This window comes from Aureococcus anophagefferens (assembly GCF_000186865.1).
Source record: "Aureococcus anophagefferens unplaced genomic scaffold AURANscaffold_12, whole genome shotgun sequence".
NCBI classification, from domain to species: domain Eukaryota; class Pelagophyceae; order Pelagomonadales; family Pelagomonadaceae; genus Aureococcus; species Aureococcus anophagefferens.
In genome coordinates, this window is record NW_008705572.1 from 1,169,428 (window position 1) to 1,194,263 (window position 24,836).

The following is a 24,836-nucleotide window of genomic DNA, read 5'->3' on the forward strand; positions in this document are numbered from 1 at the left end:
CGCTCGAGGGACACGAGCTCGCCGCCGGCCGCCGCCGCGGGCACGTCGAGCTCCGCCCAGCCGCCGCCGGCCGTCGCGCCGAAGACCGCCGTCGGCGCCGCGGGCATCTCCGCGGCCCAGAGCGCCGCGCCGCTCGGGCTCGACGCCTCCAACCGGTACTCGCCGCCCCAGGCGAGGCGCGGGAACGTCGGCGGCCGCGCCGCGGCGACGACGTCGACGCCGTCGGCGCCGCTTTGGCCGCGCGTCTCGTTGACGAGCGCCGCGAGCGACCCCCGCGCGGCCTCGGCCGACGACAGCCCGAAGGCCGATATCGACGACACGGTGACGTTCCAGGTCTCCTCGCCGCTCTGCGCGTCCATGGCCCGGACGACGTACTCCTCGCGCTGGAGGAGCGCGGGCGCGTCGCCCGCGCGGCCGAACGCGTCGCGCCGCGCGCCGTTGGACCCGTCGTCGGGGTGCACCCAGCGCACGCCGCCGCTGTCGACGTCGACGGCGAAGATCGTGCGGAACCGCTCGCCGACGAGCAGGCCGCACCGCGCGCCGCCGCCGCCGCCGCCGTCGCCGAGCGCGTCGCCGACCGCGCACTGCATCGCCGGCGCGTCGAGGGCCGCGATCTCCGCCGCGCTGAAGGGCAGCTCGTCGATGGCCCCGTCGCCGCGCAGCTCGTAGATCGACCCGTCGAGCCCGGGCACGATCGCCTGCTCCGGGTTCGCGCCGCTCGCCGACACGAGCGGCCCGCCGCTGCCGAACGTGCCCACGGGGGCGCCGCTCCACGCGTCGAGCGTCACGACGCTGCCGTCGATCAGGGAGACGAGGACGCGCTCGCCGGGCGGGGCGAGGGTCGCGCCGAACGAGGCGAGCGCGACGACAAGCCGGAGCGGCTTCGGCGCCATGGCGTTACGCTTTTTTTTGCGTCAAACCGGCGAATTTCGCGCTGAAACTTTGTCGGGGGGTGGTGCACCCCTAAAGGGGGGGCGCAAACGCGTCTACTGCGTTCTAGACGTCCATCGGAGCGCGCGGCGTCGCTTTGTGCGGACCATCAGAAGCTGTCTCTATCTCGACGCGTGTTGGCTGTGGCCGCGGCGCCGGGGTCCAATGGCACACGAGCGCCGCCTCACGACCGCGTCCGCGCGCGCGCGCCGGCGCTTAAGCGCGAGTGTAAACAGAGGAAGGGGAACTCCAACACAAATCCCCGAGGGCCTCGCAGCCAGCCGACCGACGAGTCGCGCCATGCGATGGCGGAGTTGCGGTGAACGTGACGACTCGGAAGAGCGATGGCTTCCCGTTCCTCGCGGTAGTTCACGAAGATGGACGCGATCGCGCTCATGGTCGTCCGCATGCCGACGACGAACGCCGACGCGGCCGCGGACTCTTGCGCCGACGAGCGCTTCGACCTCCGGCCTGGCGCACGGGGTATCCTGGCTCCTCTCAGGCCCGGGAGGCTCTCAGGATCAAGATTTGGTAGGCCTTTTGGTCCCGCGTCCTCACGCGATCGGCGAGCGGCAGCTCGGCGTGATCGCGACGCGGTCGAACGCCCAGGGCGGCATCGTCGTGATCGCGCCCTGCGACGGCATGGGCGTGCTCCTCAGGGCCTCCAGGTCCTCAAGTCCAAGCGCGTCAACTTGAAGGTCCGCATCATCGAGATCGAGCTGAATCACGGAAAAAAAGGGCTGTGGCGGCTCGAGCACGGGCAGCAGAAGCGCGCGAGCGCCGAGAAGTAAGCGCTAAGCTGGACGCAGCCGATCTCGTGGTGCCCGCCGCGCGGGAACTCGCTGAGAATGTTTCCGAGGCCGACCGTGAGGCGTCAACAATCGCTTCTCAAGCTTTTACCCTGCCCACCCGGTCGACCTTGCCCTTTGGGAGCTGAGGCGCTCGGCTCGGAGAGCGGCCGCCGCGACATCGCGTGCGCGGCGCCCCCGGGGAGTGGGGCCGCGCGCTCCCGCATGTGCCTCGGGACCGTCCGTGGCCAGACCACTGCGAAGACGCCGCGCGCGAAACGGTCCGGGCGTCGTCGAAAACGCAACGGCCTCGTCGGAGCGTTCTCTCGCGACGGCTGGCGCGTGTTGGACGTGTTCCGGACCTCGCATGCCGGGTTTCTCCGGAGGAAGTGCGGAGAGGGTTGCTACGAAGAACATGTCTCGCGAAACCCGGCATTCGCCACCGTCGGACCACCCTACGGCCTCGGTTCCTCGATTCTCATCGATTGGCGGCGGTCAAAACGAGCCAGTGTGCGGCGCCGCGACGCCCCTGGACGTCCAGAGCGGTTCCGATGCCCTCTCACGACCGATCACTGGGGCTCCGCTGGCCCGCGCGTCAGGTGAACGCGGCACTCGACAGCTACAGCTTGGGCGCCTCCTGCCAGCGCCTCGAAAACGACACCAACACGGTCTACAGCGACGACGCGCCCACGAACGCGGACTGGCGCTGGCGTTGCGTCGAGACATCTTGTCTCGACTCCAGAAGACGCTCGGCCATCGAAACGGTGCTCTGCGCGCCTGTTTTCCTGCCGTTGGTGCCTCGCCAGTACACCCTAGCCGTACTAAACCAGTACAAACGCGTCGTATACGGCCGTATATACTCGCTTCGGCGCCCCGCGCGACCGCCTGGGGACCGGGCGGACTCCCTGGGCTAGCGTGGACGTGCGTGGCACCCGCCGCCGTCGGGTGGACACGCGTACGTGGCGCTCGCGCACGCCGGAAATCTCCAAAAACCGACATTTTCGGCCATAACTTGTGCCAATCGATGACCTAGCATGATCGGCTGCGGTTCCGGAGCCCCAGATAAACGTCCATCACGACGAGACAAGCAGGGGGTCCGCGGTCGAGGTGCCCAAAATCGTCGATTTTCCAGTGGCGTGGGCAGGGTAAAGCTTTGGCCGCCGAGCGGCAGCCAACTCGGCCGCGTCGCTTTGCGCCGACGCACCAGCGCTGCACAACTCGTCATGAGCGGCCGCTACTACAGCCGCGGCAGCCGCGACATCGTCGACGAGCGCGACCGCCCGGTCCGCGAGGAGCGCTACCGCTACGAGGAGCCGCGGCGCTACGAGCGGCGCGGCTACGACCGCCCGCGGACGCTGGACCGCGAGCGCGGCTACGACCGGCGGCGGCGCGACGACGACGGCTACGACCGGTCGCCGCGGCGCGACGACGACGGCCGCGACCGGTCGCCGCGGCGCGACGACGACGGCTACGACCGGCCGCGGCGCGACCGCCGGAGGGACCGCGCGCCCGAGCCCGCGGCCGAGGCGCCGGCCGCCGCGCCCGAGCCCGTCGCCACGCTGAGCGCCTACTCGACGTCGCGGGCCCGGTCGGCGACGCCCGGCGACCGGTCGCCGGACCGGCGGCGGCGGCGCGCGCCGAGCGCGTCGCCGAGCGCGTCTCGCAGCGCGTCGCGGAGCGCGTCGCCGAAGAGGCGCAAGGCGTCCAAGTGGGACGACCCCGCGCCCGGCCACCTCGGCGGCCCCAGTCTGGCCGCCGCCGTGCTCGGCGAGCCGGGCGACGCGTCCGCGCTCATCGGGCAGGCGGCGGCGATGGGCCTGCTCCCGGGCCAGCTGCCCGGGTCGAAGAAGCAGCGCGAGGTCTACGTGGGCAACCTGACGCAGAACGTGGTCACGGCGGAGACGCTGCGGGACCTGTTCGTGTCCCTGGCCCAGGCGCTGCCGGCCTTCGACGCCGCGCGGGGCCCGCCGGTGCACAACGTGCAGATGTGCAGCGGCGGGACCTACGCGTTCGTCGAGCTCCGGGACGAGGCGCTCGCGTCGACGATGATGAAGTTCCACGGCCTGGAGGTCGCCGGGCGGCCGTTGAAGATCGGGCGGCCGGGGGGCTACGTCGAGCCCGCGCTCGGGCCCGCGGTGCCCATCGACGTGCCGAACCAGATCCTCCGCGAGCTCGGCGTGTCGGGCGTCGAGTCCGCGTACCGCATCCCCGCGCACGTCTCCTCGGAGGGCGCGCTCCAGATCAAGAAGCAGCGCGAGCTCTACGTGGGCAACCTGGCCGCGGGGACCGTGACGGCGGCCATGCTCAAGGAGCTCTTCACGGAGCCGCTAAGGGCCGCGCTCGAGATCCCGCCGGACGACCCGACGCCCCTGGTGCTGTCCGCGGAGATCGAGCCCAAGGGGGCCTTCGCCTTCGTCGAGTTCCGCGACGACGCGACGGCGACCTTCGCGCTCAACTTCTTCCGCGACATGGAGTTCTGCGGCCGGCCCATGCGCGTCGGACGGCCCGCGGGCTACGTCGACGCCGCCGCGCTCGGCGCGTTCGGCGCGGGGCTCGCGTCGGGCCTCGGCGCCGTGCCGCCGGCCATCGCCGGCTTGGGCGGATTTTCGTGACGTAATAGGTGCTGCTTAGGCCTTCTTTGTGGCAGGTCGGCCAGGAGTCGCGGACTCGGAGGCCGCGCCGCGCGCGGCTCGATCGTCGACGTCGGCTGCGCCACGCCCATGGCCCACCGTCGGTGCGTGCTAAGGGCGTTGCCGGGCTCGGGTTGCGGGTTGAGCCTCAAGTTGCGCCTTCAACTCAGCAGCCTTCCTCAATGTTGAGTTCAATCCATGTCATCTTGAGTCTGACGAGTTGGATCGGAAGGATCTCAGGGCACTCTCTCGGAGCGTCCCGGATCCCCGTCGTGTGCGCCGCGTTCTGCGCGGCGCGACGGTCCTGAACATGGCCTCCCGGCCGCCCAAGAGCGCGCACATCGATCGGGAAACCTGTCGAAGCAGTGTCGACGACGCCGGACGCCACTGCCACCCGTGTCAGGAAGAGGTGTCCAGAACAAGCTCGTTCGGAGAGACGGACGGCGCCGGCAACCAGGAGAACGTCGCGAGGCACATCCCGCGCAACGAGACCATGACGTCCGAGGTCGCGCGCCTCCTGGCCCAGCTCGGCACGCGCGGCGCGGTCCTGTCGAGCAAGAAGCGGACGCTGAGCCTCCGGAATCTCGCGTCCGCGGGCGACGACGTCGCCTACGTGCCGCTCGCGGGCGAGCAGGCCGTCGCCGCGCCCTGGGACCTGCCCTGCGGCGGGACGGACGACGTCGTCGTGCGCGCGACGCCCTTCGTCGCGCCCGCGGAGGTCATGCGCGCGCGCGTGCGCCACGTCGAGGGCGGCGCGACGTTCGACCCCGCGGGCTTCGCGCCGGACAAGTACGTCGTCCGCGGCGACGCCTTCCGGCCGCGGCTCCCCGCGGGCGCGCCCTACCTGCGCTTCGAGGGCGGGTCCCTGGACCGGGGCCACGCGCTCGCGCGGGGATCCCACGCGTTCCTCCGGCTCCGCGGCGAGAGCCACCTCCGCGTGGCCGCGGCGCCGCGCGCCTTCGGCGGCTGCGGGAGCGACTACGCGTGCCTCGCGCTGTCGCCGGCGCCGGCGAGCGTGCTCCTCCGCGGCGAGCTCGAGACGGGCGGCGACGGCGAGCTCCTCCGCTGGATCTCGCGCGGCGGCACGCTCCGGCTCCGCCGCGGCAGCGACCTCGACCTGCCGCCGAGCCTCGCCTGGGAGTACGTCGACGGCGTCGCCTTCGCCTACGACGCCGACGCGGACCACCGGTCCAAGATCCAGCGCCTCGCGGGCGCGGGCTTCGCCGTCAAGAGCGACGACCCCTCGCCCGCGTGCGTGACGCGGACCATCGACTTCTGACCTTTTCTCCGGGCCACGCGGCGCCGCGACACGCGCGCCGCGGACCCCTCGCGGCCCAGCATGGGCCCGCGACTAATTTGAATCACGACGGACTGGGGTCGTCCGCGCGTGCTCGCGGACGGGCTCGGCGGCGCGGAGCAGTCGCGGACGCGTCCGCGGCGGAGGCGTCGACCGACGCGCGAAAGAAATGCGACACCTTACGCTCAGCTCGGGTCGTACGCGCGGAAGCGGCGGAGCGTCTCCACGGCGCAGGCGTCCTCCCGGCGCGCGCAGACGACGTTGCTCCAGGAGTGCTTGTGCGTCCACGTGGGGTGCCAGCACCGCGTGATCGTCACGAGCTTCCCCTTGTCGAGCGCCCAGAAGCACTCGTAGCCGAGGTCGTCGAGCTCTCCGATCGTGTCCGCGAGCTCGAGCTTGGACCAGGCCCGGTAGCGCTGGTGCTCGAACTCGAGGTAGCGCACGCGGCCGGACGCGAGCGCGCGCGCGGCGCCCCGGAGCACGAGTGGGTCGTTGCCCTCGGCGTCGACGCTCAGGATCGCGGGCGCGGCGCCGCCTGCGAAGAGAGAGCGGTCGCGACGGTCCCGCGCTCTCGGACTCGGGCTCACTTTCGGGTTCTGACTCGGGTTCGCTCTCGGGTTCGCTCTCGGGTTCACTCCCCTTTGAAATCACACTCGCCGCTCCGGGACGCCGGCCGCCGCCGAACTCCGCGTCCACGAGGTCGTCGACGGTCGTCACGGTGACGTTGCGGAAGGCCGACGCCGCCGGCAGGCGCGGCGGGTCGTAGGGCGGGTTCGCGCCGCGGCCGCGGCCCTGCGCGCTCGTGCCCTTGCCGCGGCCCGCGCGGAGCCGGCGTCGCACGCCCCACGTCTCCATGCCGAACTCGAGCCCGACGGGGAACGGCGCGCTGCCCGGCGCGTCCATGGCCGCGGCGTCGACGACGCGGAGCACGCGCGCCCAGGGCGGCTCCGCCGCGGCGACTTTCAGCGCGTCGACGTTCGCGGGCAGGGGCTCGACGCAGGCGACGACGGGCGCCGCCGCCGACGGCGCGGGCCGGGACACGAGCGGGTAGTCGCTGCGGCACTGCTTGCACTCGCCGCAGGGGATCGCGGTCGCGTTCGCGACGGCCTCGAGGCGCCGCGTCCACGCGGCCGCGGAGTACGCGGCGTCGCCGGCCGCGAGGCGCGCCCAGCCGACGCAGTCGTAGGCCTTGTTGCCGCCGACGACGAGCACGTTGCGGTCGCCGTCCTCGGGAAGGCAGTCGCGCGCCAGCGGCCCGAGCCAGACGGCGCTCCGCGGGCAGGCGCTCGCGTGCTTGCCGCCTAAAGCCATGAAGGCCGCGTCGTTGGCGTCGGCCTCGCTCGCGTTGCACCCGTAGGACCCGGGGTCGTGCGCCTGGCCGCGCGACACGGCAATGATGGCCAGCGCGCGCAGCGCTCGCAGGGCCTGAAGCCTCACCATCGTGATGCGGGCAGCCTTTTGGAAACTTCAACGACGTGGAATTACGCGGGCTCCTCGGCGAGGAGCGCCTCGAGCGCCTCCCAGTCGCGGTAGAGGACGTCGACGCGGGCCTGGAGCGCGAGGCGCGCGTCGTAGAGCGCCGTGACCTTCGCCGTGTCCGCCGCGGCGGCCTCCATGTCGCCGTCGATGCCCGCGAGCTCCGCCTCGAGCGCCTCGATCTGCGGCTCGAGCTTCGCGATGTCGCGCGGCGCGTTGTGGCGCCGGCGCCGCAGGTCGCTCTCGCGCTTCTTCGCGGCTTTGTCGTCGGCGCCGTCGTCGACGACGAAATCGTCGTCGTCGTCGTCGTCCGGCGCCGCGTCGAGGAGCTCGAGGTACTCGGTCATCGATCCCGGAAACGACGACACGTAGCCGTCGCCCGGGAGCACGAGGAGCGTGTCGCAGGTCGCGTCGAGCAGCGACCGGTCGTGGCTCACGAGCAAGAGGGCGCCCTTGAAGTCGTCGCTCAGGAAACGCTCGAGGCTCTGGAGCGCGCCGAGGTCCAGATCGTTCGACGGCTCGTCGAGGATCATGACGTCCGGGTTCGCGTCCAACACCGCCATCATCTGGAGCCGCCGCTTCTCGCCGCCGCTGAGCTTGGCGATGGGCGCGGCCCAGGCCGCGCCGTCCTCGAACTGGTAGCGCTTGAGGAGCGTCGACGCGGCCGCGATCAAGTCGCCCGACGCGACGGCCCCCGACGGCCGCCGCGAGATGACGTCGAGCGCGAAGTCCATGGGCGTCGCCGCGCAGGCCGCCTCGCTGAGCGGGGTCTGCGCGTAGTAGCCGACCTTGATGTTCGCCAGCACGATGGCGTCGTCGTCGCCGTCGTAGCGCGCCGCGTCCGCGGCGGCCGCCGCGATGTCCTCGTCCGTCGCGCCGACGAGCCGCCCCTCGCGCGCCGCCTGCGCGACGATGGCCTTGACGAGCGTCGACTTGCCCGCGCCGTTGGCGCCGACGACCCCGATGCGGTCGTTGTGCGCGATCTCGTAGGAGAACTCGTCGAAGAGCCGCTCCTCGTAGTCTTCGTCGTCGACGGTCGCGACCCCCGCCCTCGCGCCGAGGTCGTCGATGGTCACGACCGTGCGCTTGCGCCGCTCCTCCGTGCGCCGCGCGTCGTCGGCGGCGCCGGCCTCGAGCCCCAGGTCCCCGCGCTGCTTGACGTCCTCGGCCTTGTGCTGGAGCACGTCGACGCGCGCGATGCGCTCCGTGGACTTGGACTGGCGCGCCTTTGCGCCGCGCCGCAGCCAGGCGAGCTCGTCGCGGAGCTGGGACCGCGCGGCCGACGCCGCCGACTGGGAGTCGGCGAGGCGCTTCGCCTTGCCCTCCAGATACGCCTCCACGAGGCCGCCGGCCCGCGTCGAGTGCTCGTACAGCTTGCCGCCGTCGAGCTCGACCAAGGACGTCGCGACGGCCTCCGCGAAGGTGCGGTCGTGGCTCACGAAGACGACGGTCTTCGAACTGAGCACCTCCGACGCGAGGTAGTCCTCGAGCCAGCGCACGGCCCAGAGGTCGAGGTGGTTCGTCGGCTCGTCCAAGACGAGCACGTCGCCGCCGGAGAGGAGCGCGCCCGCCAGAGACACCCTCTTGCGCTCGCCGCCGCTGAGCTCGGCGACGGAGCGGCCCTGGAGGTGGTCGATGTTGAGTTTGGCCGACGCCGTGGCGACGGAGGCCTCGACGGCCCAGCCGTCCGCGTCGCTCATCGCGTCCGACGCCCGCTCGAACCGTTTCGCGAGCGCCGCGTCGCCGGGGTCCGCCTCGTAGGCCGCCGCCGCCGCGGCGTAGGCCCGCGCGGCGGCGACGTCGCGGCCGTCGCCGCTCAACAGCACGTCGCGCACGGACTTGGCGCCGTCGCCGGGCGCGGTCAGCGGCTCCTGCTCGACGCACGTGACCTTGGCGCCCTTTTTCACGCGGACGCCGCCGCCGTCGAGCGCCTCCGTGCCGGCGATGACGCCCAGCAGCGTCGACTTGCCGCAGCCGTTGTGGCCGACGACGACGCAGCGCTGGCCCTCGCGCAGCGTCAGCGACGCGTCGTCGAGCTGGAGCCGCAGGCCGTCGTGGGACTTGGCGAGGTTCTCGCACCAGACCACGGGCTGCGCGCTGTCGTGGAGTAGAGTTTGTCGGGGGCGATGCTGTGGCGATTTGCTGAAGGCTGCGGCGAGAGTGACGACTGCAACAGCGGTCAGGCAGCGCATGACGCAGGCCATCGCGTCGCGCGAAGAACTGCAACAAAACTCGCAAGCGCTAGCATGGGTGCGGCATATTTGCCGCTGGCGTGATCGTGCGTGATGCCATTACCACCGACGCCGCTGCCGGCCTTTCGAAAAACGATCGGACAGGTCCTCCGCACGGGCCTGAACAGCAGCTTCGAAGCGACGGCGCCGCCGGCGGCCGCGCGCGCCGTGCGCCTCGACTGCCGCGGCGGCTTCGACGCGCCGACGGCGGGCCTCGCGCCCGGCGCCGTGCAGGCGAACCTCGTCGTCGTGCCGCGCGCCGCGGCCTTCGACTTTGCGCGCTTCTGCCTTTTGAACCCGCGGCCGTGCCCGCTGCTCGCGGTGAGCGACGACGGTTTCGCGCTCGGCGGCGACCTGCGGACGGACCTGCCGCGCTACCTCGTCTGGCGCGACGGCGCCGTCGCCGAGGAGCGGTCCGACGTCGCGGACCTCTGGACCGACGACATGGTCGGCTTCCTGCTCGGCTGCTCGTTCTCCTGGGAGGGCCGCCTCGAGGCCGCGGGGCTGACGCCGCGCCACGTGGAACAACAAAGAAACGTGCCCATGTACCGCACGGCCGTGCCCAACGCGCGCGCCGGGCCCTTCGGGGGGTCGCTCGTCGTGAGCATGCGGCCCTACGCGGAGCGCGACGTCGCGGCCGTCGCCGCGGCGACGGCGCCGTTCCCCGCGGCGCACGGCGCGCCCGTGCACTGGGGCGACCCGGCCGACATCGGCGTCGGCGACCTCGGCGCGCCGGACTTCGGCGACGCCGTCGAGGTGCGACCCGGCGACGTGCCCGTCTTCTGGGCCTGCGGCGTGACGCCGCAGACGGCGCTCGCGGCCGCGGGCCTGCCGCTCGCGGTGACGCACGCGCCCGGCCACATGTTCGTCTGCGACCTGCGCGACGACGACCTAAGGGTTTAGACGGACTTGAGCTGCGCGGACCGCGACCGCACGGGCCTCGCGGGCGGCAGGCGCTTCTCGTCGCCGAAGACGTCGAGGATCTGGGACAGCTCCCGCTCGCGCGTGCCGTCGTTGCGCGGGCAGGACGCGCTCTCGTGGGCCGCGTAGGCCGCCGCGAGGAAGAGGCCCCCCGCGGCGACGAAGACCGCGCCGGGCCCGACGCCGCGGCCGCCGGCCGCGCCGAGCGAGAAGAGCGCGCCCGACGCGTAGGGCCCGACGCCCCGCGACAGGAGGAGCACCAGGACGGCCATGGCGCCCTTGACGTAGGACGCGTCGGCCTCGGGGATCTCGAGCATGAGCTCCGCGCGCATGAGCGGCTCCGCGAGCCCCGCGGGGAAGTAGAGCAGCGCCAGCGCCAGCACGTCGCCGGGCCCGCGGCAGTAGAGCAGCCCGAAGCACTCGGCGGCCTTGGCGAGGAGCGCACCGAGGAGCGCGCGGTGCCGGAGCCGCGGGCCCAGCAGCTTCTCGGGAAGCGCGGGGAGGAAGAGGCCCTGCGCGACGAAGCGCAGGAGGTGCGTCGACGTGAGGAAGGCCGCGAAGCGCTGCTGGCGCATGCCGAAGCGCAGCTTGAAGTAGGGGAAGTAGACGGACGCCGCCGCGATGCCCGTGTGCGCGAGCGAGAACGAGCACACGAGCAAGAACGCGCGGCGGCTCGGCGGCCGCACGAAGAGCACGGACGCGCCGCGGAAGACGTCGGCGCCGCAGCGCGGCGGCGCGTCGTCGCCGTCGGCCTGGCGCTCCTCGTCGTCGAGGAGCCGCCGCCGGCCCTCGTCGTCGCGGCGCCGCGCGGACCGCGGCCACCCCGCGGCGACGACGACGGCGCCGACGGCCGACGCGACCGCGCCGGCGACGAAGGGCGCCGCCGGCGACACGCGGTGGTAGACCAAGCTCCCGCAGGTCGCGCCCGCCACGCCGCCGAGGGACATGGCGCCGCCGAGCACCGCGTAGCGGCTCGCGAGCAGCGCGCCGCGGCCCGTGTCGAACTTGCCCTCCTCCTTGCCCTCGCCGTCGCGGCGCGCGACCATGGCCGCCTGGGCCAGGGGCACGACGACGACGGACGCGCCGTGGAAGACGGCGAGCGCGCGGAGCGCGCGCAGCGACGACGCGACGCCGCGCGCCGCGTAGCAGGCCTCGACGCCGACGTCGATGAGGACGGCCGCGAGCGCCGCGCCGCGCGCGCGGCCGCGGCCGGCGACGGCGGCCATGACCGGCATGCAGACGCAGGCGCTCAGCGACGTGATGAGCGCGAGCTGCCCCAACACCCGCGCCAGCGCGCCGGGCTCGAAGGCCGCGCTGAGGATGTGGGGCAGCAGCGACTGCTTGACGCCCAGGAGGCTAAAGTGGACGAAGGTCACGAAGACCGGCGCGTGGAGCGTGCGCCACTCCATCGCGCGCATCGAACGCAGGTGCGATCGGACGCGCGCCGCGCTGGACGGCGCGCCGTGCAGGGACGCGCGGCTTGTCCACGCAGGCCGTCGCTCGCTACAGGTTTTGCCACAGAGTGCGCGAACGGCTTCAAACTTTTGCTTGCCGTACGATGGTTGCGCTCTAAGCTCTTGCTGTCCAGCGACTGCTTCGGCAAGCTCGTTGTCGCCCGCAGAACTCGCGTGACGCGCTTATGAAGCCACTCTCGCCCGCCGTGCGCGCGTTCAAAAACACGTTACGTCGCGCGCCGTCGCCGGGGCGCGTCGACCTCGAGCTCTGCGACGCGAGCGGCGTCGGCACGCTGACGCTGCGCAACGCCGCGGCGCGCAACGCGCTGTCGCCGCCCATGATGGCCGGGCTCCACGACGCCGTCGAGGCGCTGCGCGGCTGGGACGGCGGCGCGGCCGTCGTGGTGACGGGCGAGGGCGGCGCGTTCTGCGCCGGCGCGGACCTGTCGGCGGCGCGCGGCGGCGGCGCGCTCGCGACGCCCGAGGCCGGCGCGCTCATGAGCGAGCTCGTGGCCGCGACGCTCGCGGGCCTCCGGGACCTGCCGCTCGTCAGCGTCGCGGCCGTCGACGGCCACGCCGTCGGCGGCGGCGCGGAGCTGGCCACCGCGACGGACTGGCGGTGCCTCGGCGCGGGCGCGACGCTGCGCTTCGTGCACGCCAAAATGGGCGTGTCGCCGGGCTGGGGCGGCGCCGGGCGGCTCGCGGCGCTCGCGGGGCGGCCCGCGGCCCTGCGGCTGCTGCTCCACGCGCCGGCCGTCGGCGCGGCCGAGGCGATGGGGCTGGGGCTCGCGGACGCCGTCGGGGCCGAAGGCGAGCCCGCCGCGGACGCGGCGCGGCGCCTCCTGCTGTCGCCGGCGCTCGCGACCGCGGCCGGCCGAACGACCATCCGGGCGATCAAGCGCGCCGTGGCCGGCGGCGAGGCCGCGGAGGCCCAGGCCTTTGCGTCGACGTGGGGCGGCGCCGAGAACCTCGCGGCGATCGCGCGGAATTCGAAGGGGCGGCCCTAAGGGCTTTTTATAGGAGCGCTAGACGCTGAGGAGCATGTCCCGGCAGTTCATGTAGGTCGAGTACCTGTGGCGATTTCGGTCACCGCCCGGCGAAAGAACGTGGGACGCGGCGAACCGTGCCAGATCGCGCCGCCGAGGCTCTTGAGCACGAGCCGCGGCAGGAGGCCGCGGTAGAGCGCGCCCGGCCCCTCGGTCCGCGCGGCCTTGGCGAGGCCGTCGGCGAGGCTCCGGTAGTTGAAGTCGGCGCCCTTGGCCTCCTTGCCCTCGGACGCCCGGAGCTGGGCCATGATGCGCGTGCGGACGACGTCGATGGGCTCCGTCGCGGCCGTCGCGAGGCAGGCCGCGAGGGACCCGAGCGCCGCGTGGCTCAGCGACGAGTAGCGGCGGCCCGCGTCCAACACGCTGAACTGGACGACGGCGACGGCGACGTCGAGCGCCACCGTCGCGCCGAAGCCCATGTAGAGCGCCGCCAATCCCCCGCCGCGGACGATCTGGCGGACCGCGGCGGTCGCCGACGGGCTCAGGCCCGCCTGGACGCGCGTCTTGACGACGGAGCAGGGCACGCGCACGGACGCGCAGACGACGCCCGTGAGCACGCCGCTTAAAGGGGCGACGAGCGGCCCGGGGCACGAGGCGCCCCGCAGACCCGCGGACGCGGCCTCGTACGTCGGCATGTAGACGAGCGCCGTGGGCACGACGGCGACGAGCGACGGCGCGAGGCCCGCGTAGAGGCTACTCGCGCGCGTCGACCGCAGCATGCGCGCCGCGCCGACGACGTCCTGCACGAGCGGCACGTTCCAGTGCTTCGTCGAGCGCGCCGCGCGGCCCGCGTCGTAGCCCGCGATGGACGTCGGCATGGGCCGCGGCGGCGGCCGGCCCGCGACGGTCCGCAGCTGCGCGCCGAGGCCGAACTTGGGCGTGTCGCGGGCGTACTGGAGCCGCACCTTCAGCGTGTCCAGGGGGTGCAGCGCGACGTGCTGCGCGAAGCCGGCGCACATGGACGCCGCCACGATCTCCAGCGCGCCGTTGAGCATGGTGGGTGTGTCGGCCGTGGTGTGTATGTCGTTGGCGTCGCGCCTCGCGCCGAGCTAGTGAGCGCGCGGTCGACCAGAGACCTTCGCCATGCCCGCACCCTTCGGTTTGATTGAACTGCAACAACCGGTTCAACGGACGCCTCAAGCTTCTACGAGCCCTCTTACGACCGCCGTCGCCGCCGCGCCCGCCGCCTTGATCGCGCCCGCCGTCGCGGCGGCTCCGGCTCCTTGTCCGGCAGGCCGCCGAGGAGCGCCGCGCGCCGCTCCGCGCGGTCGGCGGCGTAGCCCGCGAGCCAGACGTCGACCTCGACGGCGAGGTCGAGGAGCGCGTCGCCGCGCGCGAAGGGCCGGCCCTCGGCCGTGCGGAGGAGCTCGCACTCCGGCAGGTTGAGGAACTTGGTGTCGATGGGGATCTTCGCCGCGGCGCGCGCGAAGAAGAAGGCGCTCTGGTTGGCCGCGCACGCGAGCACGCGCCGCTGGTCCTCCGCGGGCGACGGCAGCGGCGCGGCGTCGGCCGCGGCGAGGCAGGCGAGGAGCCGCGTGGACACGGGGCACCGCGCCCGGGCGTTGGAGCTGTCGCAGCTCCACCGCTTGAGCGACGCGGGCGCGCCGCACGACGCGCGGTCGCGGCCGAGGCGGAGCGCGAGGATGCTCTTGGCCGTCTGCTCGTCGCCGTGGTCGTCGACGGCGCCGCCGTGGACGTCGAGGCTCAGCCCCGCGGAGCCGCCGTCGTAGCCGAGCGTCTTCTTGCGCGCGAGGACGAACGTGGGCCAGAGCAGCTCCTCGAGGGCGATGCCGAGGTGCGGCGGCACGCGCGCGGCCCGCGCGACGGCCGCGTCGCCGAGGGGCGACTCGTCCAGGATCCACGCCGCGAACGCGAGCGCGGCGCCGCGCGCGTAGTAGGACCCCTCGTGCGTCGAGAAGGCCACGGCGTGCTCCCGCTCGAAGGCCGCGGCGTCGTCGCGCCAGGCGGCATCCGGCGCCGCGCCGAAGAGCGACGGCGCGTCGAACCACGCGCCGCCGTAGCCGCTGTCCCAGGCCCGCTCGCACGCGGCGCGCTTCCCCGGCGTCATCGCGCCGCAGCCGAGGAGCGCCGTCCGCGCCCAGCCGGGCGTCTGGATCGCCGAGAAGTTGTGCCGCGCCACGTGCCGCTCCAGGAAGCCGCCGCCGGAGAAGAGGCGGCAGCTCGACGCGAACAACGCGACGTGCGAGAACGACAGGCCCAGCGACGCCGCGCGGCGCACGTTCGCCGCGTGCATGCGCGACACCATGCCGCAGGCGCTGCACGTCTCCTCGCGGTCCGACGCGACGTGGACGCGCCCGCCGTCCCACTTCGCCGCGTCCGCCCGGCTGCGCCGCGACAGGTGGACCATGATGTGCGTGCTCGGCATCGTGAACGCCACGAGGTTGGCCACGGCGTCGTCGACGAAGCCCTGGTCCTCGAAGAGCAGCGACGACACGACGAGCTGGGCGGCGGCCGGCCCGGCGACGAGCCAGAGCAGCGGCCCGAGCCCCATCATCGAACAGCCCGGGCGGCACGTTTGGCCTGAGAGAATTAACGCAAACCAAGATTCTCTGGCAGCCCCAAACCTCGAACTTTGTGTGGCTGAGAGCTCCAAACCCCAAATTTCTGTGGCTCAGTTCCCGACGAGAGAGCTCCAAACTCAAACCTTGTGGCCGACGTGCGCCGCCTACAAGTCTCAAACGCAAACCAAGTATTTTCCAACCCTCCAAACCTCAAACCTCAAACGTGCCGCCCGGGTCGACGTCACCTGTGCAACATCTGTGCAACTTTGACCTCGTCGAATGCTTCGACAGCTATGGCTGCCAACTCGCCTCGGTTGCGATGCGCCGGCCGTACAACGCGCGCTTAGAACCGTTCATCAATAGAGCGCCATTCATCAATAGAACACCGTTCGTCATTAGAACGCGGTTCATCGATATGATGCTCCGCCTCGTCGTCGTCACGCTGAGCCTCGCCGCCGCGAGCGAGGTCGTGCTCGGCCCCTTTGGCCCCGTGAGCGGCGGCGCGGACGGCAAGCTGCTCGCGCGCCTGCGCAAGGACAGCCTCGGCCCGCCGGCCGCCGCGGCGTCGGCGCAGATCAATCGGCCCACGGGCCTGCTCGTCCACGGCGACCGGGTCTTCGCGAGCGAGTTCCAGCGGAACCGCGTGCTCGTGGCGCGGACCGCGCGCGCGGCGGCCGCGCGGCCCGAGGGCTCCGGCGCGTGGACCGTCTTCGCGGACGCGGGCCCGCACTGCGCGACGGACCGGCGGACGCGCGTGCTGTCCTGCGCGCGCCTCGACGGCGCCTGGGGTCTGGCGGTCCACGAGGACCTGCTCTACGTCAGCTCCTTCGGCAGCGACGAGATCCTGGCGTTCCACCGGAAGTCGCGCAAGTTCAAGCGGTCGCTCACCGGCGACCTCGACTCGCCCGAGGGCCTCGCCGTCGGCGGCGATTTTCTCTACGTGGCGTCGTTCCTCGACTCGCGCCTCGTCGCCTTCGACCTGAAGCGGGGCGGCCGCCGGACGCTCGCCCTCGGCACGCCCGTCGAGGTCGACTTCGAGGCGCTCGCCTTCGTCCCCGGCCGGTCGCCCTTCGACGAGGCGGCGACGCGCGGCGAGGCCGCGCGAAGCGCCGCGCTCTGGGGGCCGAGCGAGCCCCGGGAGACGGCGGCGCCGTTCGTCGACCGCCTCCGGGGGCCGGAGCAGCTCGCGCTCCTGGGCAACGCGTCGCTCGCCGTGTCGTCGCTCCACGACGAGAGCGTGCTCGAGATCGACGTCGAGAGCGGCCGCCTCGTGCGCGTCCTCGCGGACGGCGCGCGCGACGGCCGCTTCGCGGGGCCCCTGGGCATCGCCGTCGCCGCGCCGGACGGCCGCGTCGCCGACGCCGCGGGCGCGGGCGGCTGCGCGGCCGGGCGCGACCCGCTGCTCCTCGTCGCGTCCTACCGCTCCGACGCCGTCACGGTCCTCGGCGACGCCTGCGACGGGAGCCTGTCCCTCGACGACGACCTGCTCCGCGGGCCGACGGCCATCGCGCTCGACCCGAGCGACGCGGGCGGCGTCTACGTGTCGGCCTACGAGACGTCCGCGGTCCTCTACTTCAACCTCTCCCACGTCGACCGCGACGCCGAGGAGCTCCTGCGGCGCGTGAGCATGGCCGCGCGGCTCGAGTAAGAGTCGGAGGTGAAGGAAGCCCGAAATGGTGCAGTGGCAAGCAAGAGTCCGGCCTCTGTGGCGACGCACATTGGCGGCCGCCGCCGCCGCCAGCGAGGCGCATGGAGCCGCCGGAAGCGCAGGCGCGCCTCGTCGCGGACGCGGAAAAGGCCGGCTACGACAACGACACGGCGTGCCTGGTCAACAGCCGCTGGCTCGCCCACTGGCGGCTCTGGTCGTCGCGGGACGCCTGCGGCGCGCCGGCGCCCGGCGCCATCGACAACGCGTGCCTCCTCGCCGGCGACGGGGCGCTCCAGGGCGGCCTGAACTGGCGCGTCCACTACGACGCGGTGCCGGAGGCCGCGTGGCGCCTGCTCGCGCGGTGGCACGGAGGCGGGCCGCGCCTCGCGTGCGCGGTCGTCGGCGGCGGGCGGATCGCGCTGGAGACCTGCCGCGCCGGCGGCGGCGCGCCGGCCCGGCCGGGCTGCCCCGTCGCGCCGCCGCCGACGGCGGCCTGCGCCGCGTGCGCCGCGCCGCTCGCGGTCGCGCGCGCCGTCGGCTGCGGCGGCTGCCGCGGCGTCGCGTACTGCGACGACCGCTGCCAGCGGAGCCACTGGAGCTCGCACCGCCGCGACTGCGGTCGCTTCGCGGAGCTCAACGCGGCGGAAACCGCCGCGCCCGCCGCGCCGCGGCGGTCGCCGCGGAAGAAGAAGGCCGCCGCCGCCGCCGCGTCGGGCCCCGCGCACGCGACCTTCGGCGCCGCCGCGGCGGCCCCGCCGCCGCCGAGGCCCGACGCGGCGGCCGAGGCCGCGGCGGCCGCAAAGCTCCGCGGGTCCGCGGCGACGGCGTCGTCGACGGGCCTCGCGAACCTGGGCAACACGTGCTACTTCAACGCGTCGTTGCAGTGCCTGTCGCGCGCGGCGCCCCTGAGCCGCCACTTCCTCAGCGACGGCTTCGCGGCGGACGTCAACGAGGCCAACCCCATGGGCTGCGGCGGCCGCGTCGCGCGCGAGTACGCCGCGGCGCTCAAGGTCGCGTTCCACCGCGGCGACCGCGTGCACAGCCCGCACGCGCTCCTGCGGTCCATCGTGCGCCACAACGCCGACTTCGAGGGCCGGCGCCAGCACGACGCCCACGAGCTCCTGACGACGCTCCTCGACGGGCTCCACGAGGATTTGAATAGGGTCCGGGGGAAGAAGCCCTACTTCGAGACGCCCGAGTCGACGGGGCCGCGCGACGACGCGAGGGTCGCGGCGGCGACGTGGGCCCAGCACCGGCGGCGCAACGACTCCGTGGTCGTCGACGCGCTCCACGGGCTGCTGCGGTCGACGCTCGAGTGCCCCGTCTGCGGGTCCGTGTCGACGCACTTCGACCCGTTCTCGACGCTGGAATTGGAGCTCGCGGACGCGCCGGGCCACCGGAGCGTCGACGAGGACGACGACGTCGACGACGAGTTGTGCGCCGACGACTCGGACGACGGCGTCGACGTCGCCGACGGCTTCGTCTCCCTCGCCGAGGACGGCCGCGGCGCGGTGGGCGCGCCGGGCGCGCGGCTGCCCGGGGACCCGGCGGACCGCGCGGCGCTCGTCCGGGGCGCCGCGGCGGCCGCGCTGGGCTGCCCGGCGGACCGCGTCGAAGTCGTGGCCGTCCACGCCTTAGGCGAGCGCGACGTCGACTCCGACGACGACCTCGGCTTCTGCTGCGAGCGGCCCTTCGCCGCGGGGCCGCCGAAGCGCGGGAGCCGCTTCTCCCGACCGGTCGCGATCCGCGACGGCGACGCGGTGCCCCTGGGCGGCGCCTGGCGCGTCGCCGCCTACGCGCGGCCGCCGCCGGAGCACCGCGCCTGCGTCCTCGTCGCCGAGGGCGACGCGGGCGCGCCGCCGTCCGTCGTCTACTACCGGCCCGAGTGGCCCGCGGCGCGGCTCCTCGCGGCCGTCGCGCGCGCCGCGCGCCGCGCCGCGCGCCGCGACTTCGTCCTCCTCGACGACGCGCCGGCGCTCCTCCGGCTCCACGTCGCCGCGCGGCCGCCGCCGGCACCGGCCGACGGCGCCGCGGCCGACGACGACGACGACGGCGCGTCGAGCTCGTCGTCGTGGTGCGCCGCGGAGTCGCGCGCCGCGCGGCGCCGCGCGAGGCGACACGAGGCGCGCGGCGCCGCGCCGGACGACGGCGACGGCACGGCCGGCGGCCTGCTCCGCGGCGCGGACATCGCCGTCGTCTCCGTCGACTGGCCGCGGACGCTCGGCGCCGCGGCCGCCGCGGTCGCGCGCGCGGGCGACGCGCCGAAAACGCGGTCCCGCGACGACGTCGCGCGCGCCGTCGCCTACGCCCGGGCCGCGCGCGCGGCTTCGGCCGCGCTCCGCGCGGACCCGGACCCCGCCGCGGCCGCGCGGCGCCGCGCGCGGCGCGCCGTGCGGTGGCGGTCGCGGCGCGCGCTCGCGCGCGCGGCGCGCCACCGGCGCCGCCGGGAGGCCGTTGAGCCTCGAGGGCTGCCTCCGGCGGTTCACGGCGCCGGAGCGTTGGACGCGGACAACCCGTGGCGCTGCGGGTCCTGCGCGGCGCCGCGGCGCGCCGTGAAGCGCATCGCCCTCTGGCGCGCGCCCGAGATCCTCGTCTGCTGCCTCAAGCGCTTCGGCGGCCGGGGGAAGCTCGACGGCGACGTCGACTTCCCCCTCGACGGCCTCGACCTCGCGCCCTACGTCGCCCACGGCGGGCCCGGCCTCGTCTACGACCTCTTCGCCGCGGGTTCACCGCGTCTCGCGATATCGTCTTCCTTTTTTGAAACCGTCTTCTCCTTAGGTGACGAACCACTTCGGCGCGTCCTTCGGCGGCCACTACACGGCCTTCGCTCGCGACGACGACGGCGGCTGGCTGAAGTGCGACGACTCGGCCGTGTCGCCCGTGCCCGCGGCCGTCGTCAAGTCGAGGGCGGCCTACGTCTTGTTTTACAAGCGGCGCGCGACCTCGTAACTCGAGCTACGAATCATGTGTCTTTATTCGGTTCCAGTGGGCGCGGCGAGCGCTGGAAGCGGGGCCTCGGCGTTCGCCGCGGGCATGACGAGCGAGTCGCGGACGAAGGCGAGGTACGCCGTGGGCACGTAGCCGCTGCTCCGGCTCGTGAGGTGCTCCGCGAAGAGCCAGCCCGACGCCGCGTCGAGCTCGGCCTTGAGGACGAGGACGAAGTCGCCGGCGTCGAGGCTCATCTCCTGGGGCTCCTCCTTGGCGAACGCGTGCGTGGCCTTGCACATGCAGATGCCCGCGCCCGGCGCGTCCGGCGCGGGCGCGGGCGCCGCCGGGTCCGCGGCCGTGCGCGAGAGCCAGTAGCGGCTCACGGCGGAGACGACGCGGCGCGGGGCGAAGATGATGGTCCCGACGCGCTGGAGCGTCCTCTGCGACGCGCGCCGCGAGAGCGCGCGGCCGCCCGCGAGCAGCGCCGCGGCGGACGCGCGGCGCGACGATTGCCGCCGCGCCGGGGCCGGGGCCGGGCCCGGGGCCGCGCCGGGGGACGCGAGGGGCGCGGGCGCCTCGTCGCCGCGCGCGCTCGACAGCTCGCCGTCCCCCGGGAGGAACTCGGCGACCTTGTGGCGCACGAAGGACGCGAGCGACGCCTCGCTCCACTCGCTCACGACGGGGCTCGAGTCATCAAGGAGCGCGTCGGCGGTCACCAAGGTGATCTGGTTGATCTGGTTGATCTGGTTGATCTGGTTGATCTGGTTATATTGGTTGATCTGGGTGATCTGGTTGATCGCGGGGCTCGGCTCCGGCGCGTCGGCGGTGTGGGCGCTCGGCTCCGGCGCGCCGGCGGTGTGGGCGCTCGGCTCCGGCGCGCCGGCGTCGTCGGCGGCGGACGTCGGGGGCGACGAGGCCGCGGCGGCCGACGACGGCGGGAGCTCGTCCCGGGCGTCGTCCGCCGGCGGCGGCGCGTCGCCCCCGTCCTCGCCGGGCGCCGCGGCCGCGGGCGCGCCCGGGTGCAGGACGGATCGCACGACGCCGCCGACGAAGCCCTCGAGCTCCGCGGCGCCGGCCTCGGGCTCCGCGGCCGGCGCCGCGTCGGCCGGCGGCGCGGCGTCGGGCGTCTGCGCGCGCTTGGGCTTCTTGCCGCCCTTCTTCGGCGGCGGCGCGGCCTTGCCGGGCGTCGCGCGGCCGGGCTTGGGCTTCGCGGCGGCGCGGACGGCCCAGCCGGCCGCGCGCGCGCTCTTCCGCGGCGCGGCCTTGGCCGCCGGGCCGCTCCGCGCGGGCGCCTTGCCGCGCCCGGCCTTGGCCGACGCCGGGCGCTCCTTCGCGGGCGCCGCGCGCTCGTTCGCGGGCGCCGCGCGCTCCCGCGGCCTCGCGGACGCGGGGCGTTTCCGCGCGTTCCCCGGCGCCTTCGCCGCCTCCTGCCGCCGCGGCTCGTCGTCGAAGGGCTCGTCGCCGAAGGGCTCGTCGTCGCTAAACGGGTCGCCGAGGGGGTCGTCGCCGAGGAATTCGTCGCCGAAGGGCTCCGCATCCAAGGGCTCGCGGTCCGGCGCCCGCGTCGGTTCGCGCCGAGGCCCCCGCCGGTGGTCGTGGAGGACGGGCTTCGCGCGCTTCGGCTTCGCGTCGTCGTTGTCGAAGGTCAACGCCTCGCCGGGGGGCAGCTCGTAGTTGTTGCGCCGGCCGACGGCGAGCGCGCTCTCCTCCTCTTGCTTTGCCCGCGTCCGCCGGTGGTCGTGGAGGACGGGCTTCGCGCGCTTCGGCTTCGCGTCGTCGTTGTCGAAGGTCAACGCCTCGCCGGGGGGCAGCTCGTAGTTGTTGCGTCGGCCGACGGCGAGCGCGCTCTCCTCCTCTTGCTTTGCCCGCGTCCGGCGGTGGTCGTGGAGGACGGGCTTCGCGCGCTTCGGCTTCGCGTCGTCGTTGTCGAAGGTCAGAGCCTCGCCGGGGGGCAGCTCGTAGTTGTTGCGCCGGCCGACGGCGAGCGCGCTCTCGAGAGGCGGGTCGCTCCAGACCTCCGCGGGCGCCGCGGCGGGCGCCGCCTCGGGGGACCGGAGCTGCTGGAAGCTGTTGGGCAGCGTCGCGACCTCGAAGGACGTCGGCGCGAAGTCCTCCGGGTACGGGTCGTCGCCGGGCGGCGCCGCGCCGTCGCCGGGCGGCGCCGCGGCGCCGCCGCCGGGGCCGCCCTCGAGGCGCCGCGGGTCGTCGTCCGCCGGCGGCGACGCCGGCGACGTCGTCGCCGGCGCCGGACCGCTCCGCTTCTTCTTCGTCGGCGTGCGCCGCGCGACGGCCGCGCGCTTGAGCGTCTGCTCGTAGGGCGTCTCGTCCGCGAGTCGTATCCAGTGGACGTCGTCGTCAGCCCGGACGACGGCGATCTCCTCGAGGGCCTCCTCGTACCAGGGCTTCTGGGCCTGCGCGACGGCCAGGCGGTGCCGCCGGCTGAACGCGCTCGTCTTGTTGAATTCGATCTCCGCGCGCCGCTCCGCGCGCCGCTCCGCGCGCGCCGCGCCGCCGGCCTCGTCGCAGATCACCGTGACCTCGACGGGCGCCGACTGCTCCGCGAACCAGCCGTTGAGCGCCGCCAGAGGCAGGGGCACGCCGTGCATGTAGACCATCGTCGGACCATCCGGCGCTGGGGTTGGGGGCTGCCTCCCAGGGCTGCCTCCCATAGCAGCTCACCCCCCCTTACTCCATCAAGCTGCAGCTCAATGGCGGAGCACGACGAGCTTGCGGCCTCTGGCGCATGGATCGCAGCTGCACATTGGGCATCGGCAACTGCACGGCTCTGTTGTCAGCCACCGTATTGTGACGTGTGACTTGTGAGGCATCGATTGCGCAATGCACGGCGTATTCTTCATGGCGCTCGCGCTCCAACGGGCCGCGAGCCTGTCCATCGCCATCACGGGCAGCTCGCAGGGCATCGGCCTCGACGCGGCGAAGCGTCTGCTCGCCGAGGGCCACACGATCTACCACGGCTGCCGGAGCGCGGCGCGCGCGGACGCGGCCGTCGCCGGCGCCGGCGGCGGCGTGCCGCTGGTCTGCGACCTCGCGGACCTCGCGAGCGTCCGCGCGTTCGCGGCGGCGCTCCCCGACGACGTCGACGTGCTCTGCCTCAACGCGGGCGTCGCGCCGTCGACCAAGGCCGCCGCGCCGGCGCGCACGGCCGACGGCTTCGAGGCGTGCGTCGGCACGAACCATCTCGGCCACTTTGCGCTCGCGGAGCTCGTCGCGCCGCGGCTCGCGGCGCGGCGCGGGCGGATCGTCGTCACGGCGTCGAGCGTGCACGACCCGGCGCAGCCCGGCGGCGCCGTCGGCGGCGCGGGCGGCGCGACGCTCGGCGACCTGAGCGGCCTCGCGAAGCTCGAGGACGGCGGGCCGACGATGGTCGACGGCGCGGCCGCCTACGACGGCGGCAAGGTCTACAAGGACTCGAAGCTCTGCAACGTGCTCTTCGCGCGGGAGGCGCTGGCGCGGTACCCGGGCGTCGACGTGCGCTCCTTCAATCCCGGCTTCATCCCGTCGTCGGGCCTCTTCCGCGCGCCGCGCGAGGACAACTGGCTCGGCGCGACGGCGTTCACGCTCGTCGCGGGGCTGGTCGGCTTCGCGGTGCCCGTGGCCGTGGGCGGCGCGCGCCTCGCCTACGTGGCGACGGCCGACGGCCTCGCGCGAGGCGCGTACCTGTCCGCGGAGACGGGCTCGCGCGCGGTGACGTTCGCGGACGGCTTCGACGACGGCCTCATCTCGCCGGAGGGCGCGGACGCGGACCTGGCGGCGCGGCTGTGGGAGCGGTCGCGGGAGCTCGTCGCCTAAGAAAGCAACTTCCTAGAGCGAAGCGAGATAGGAAGGTGGCTGGCTTCGTTAAATAACTTCAATATGGACTCAGCATCACTTCAGCTTTGACCTCGCTGACTCGGAGCGGAGCTTACCAAGTCTCGGATTCACAGCGTATGATCGAGAGCTTTCAGCTGTAACTTGAGATCCATCGGTTGCCATCCTCTCGCAATGCACCTGAGACGAACGGCTCTCGCCGCCCTGGCGGTCGCTACCACTGTCGTGGCCTTCGCCCCGCCCCGGGCGCCCCGGCCGGCGCCCCGGATTGTGACCGCGAGGCACGTGGACCTGACCACCATCGCCGAGGTCGTGGCGGGCGCGGCGGTCCTGGGCTTTGTGATCACGTCCCAGGACGAGACCAAGGACAAGGAGGAGCTGGTGAAGTTCATTCCCGAGCCCGCGCCCGCGCCCGCGCCCGCGCCCGCGCCCGTCGTGCTCAACGAGGGCGACGTGTCGGAGGCGGACGTGCTCGCCTGCCAGGACAGCTGGGCCGGCGCCATCGCGGCCTGCAGCAAGATCTACGCCGAGGGCGGGGACTACATCGGGGCGGCCGCCGACGCGGCGAACGAGCTCTACGGCTACGGCTTCACGAAGGTGCTCTTCAAGCCGACCAAGGCGGCCGAGTACCCGTTCCGCCCCACGGGCGCCGAGGCCATGTCCTACTTCGTCGGCGGCGGCGTCGTCGAGAACGGCTACGACGAGGACGCGGGCTTCGCGATCAACGGCGGCAACGGCTGGGAGAAGGTCGAGTTCTTCAACCACGGCATCGACCTCAACGGCCCCACGGCCACGGCGATGGGCTACTACATCTTCACCGACGCCACCACCAAGGACAAGGTGCGCGTCGAGTACACCTTCGGGTACAAGCGGTGCTCCGACGGCAAGGTGCGCATCTACAACCACCACTCCTCGGTGCCGTACGGGGCGGCGCCCCCGGCGCCCGCGCCGATCACGGAGGAGGAGGTGCTCGACTGCCAGGCCAAGTGGGCCAACGCCATCAAGACCATCTCCAGCACGTACCTGGCCGAGGGCGACTTCATCGGGGCGGCCGCCGACGCGGCGAACGAGCTGTACGGCTACGGCAAATCGGAGGTCCTGTTCAAGCCCACCAAGGCGGCCGAGTTCCCCTTCCGC

The 24,836-nt window shown here is 73.8% G+C and overlaps 4 protein-coding genes across 4 annotated transcripts; 2 read left to right on the forward strand and 2 right to left on the reverse strand.

Annotated features, from left to right (window-relative positions):
• Positions 1-7,450: 7,450 nt before the first annotated feature.
• Positions 7,451-9,157, reverse strand: AURANDRAFT_1432 (hypothetical protein; the record flags this gene model as incomplete). The annotated part of the gene is made up of 3 exons (XM_009039551.1): positions 7,451-7,765; positions 7,838-8,215; positions 8,282-9,157. Coding segments are annotated over 3 exons (1,569 nt in total), but the record flags the coding sequence as incomplete, so codon positions are not given.
• Positions 9,158-9,406: 249 nt separating this feature from the next.
• On the forward strand, positions 9,407-10,255 carry AURANDRAFT_27962 (hypothetical protein; the record flags this gene model as incomplete). Its single annotated transcript, XM_009039693.1, has 1 exon — positions 9,407-10,255. The coding sequence occupies one exon, from the start codon at positions 9,407-9,409 to the stop codon at positions 10,253-10,255; it is 849 nt and encodes a 282-aa protein (XP_009037941.1).
• A 2,526-nt stretch (positions 10,256-12,781) lies between these two features.
• Positions 12,782-13,492, reverse strand: AURANDRAFT_27664 (hypothetical protein; the record flags this gene model as incomplete). The annotated part of the gene is made up of 1 exon (XM_009039742.1): positions 12,782-13,492. The coding sequence occupies one exon, from the start codon at positions 13,490-13,492 to the stop codon at positions 12,782-12,784; it is 711 nt and encodes a 236-aa protein (XP_009037990.1).
• A 2,221-nt stretch (positions 13,493-15,713) lies between these two features.
• AURANDRAFT_65013 (hypothetical protein) lies at positions 15,714-23,681 on the forward strand (the record flags this gene model as incomplete). Its single annotated transcript, XM_009039694.1, has 4 exons — positions 15,714-16,916; positions 17,066-19,645; positions 19,722-19,888; positions 22,781-23,681. The coding sequence occupies 4 exons, from the start codon at positions 15,714-15,716 to the stop codon at positions 23,679-23,681; spliced, it is 4,851 nt and encodes a 1,616-aa protein (XP_009037942.1).
• Between the last annotated feature and the right edge of the window lie 1,155 nt (positions 23,682-24,836).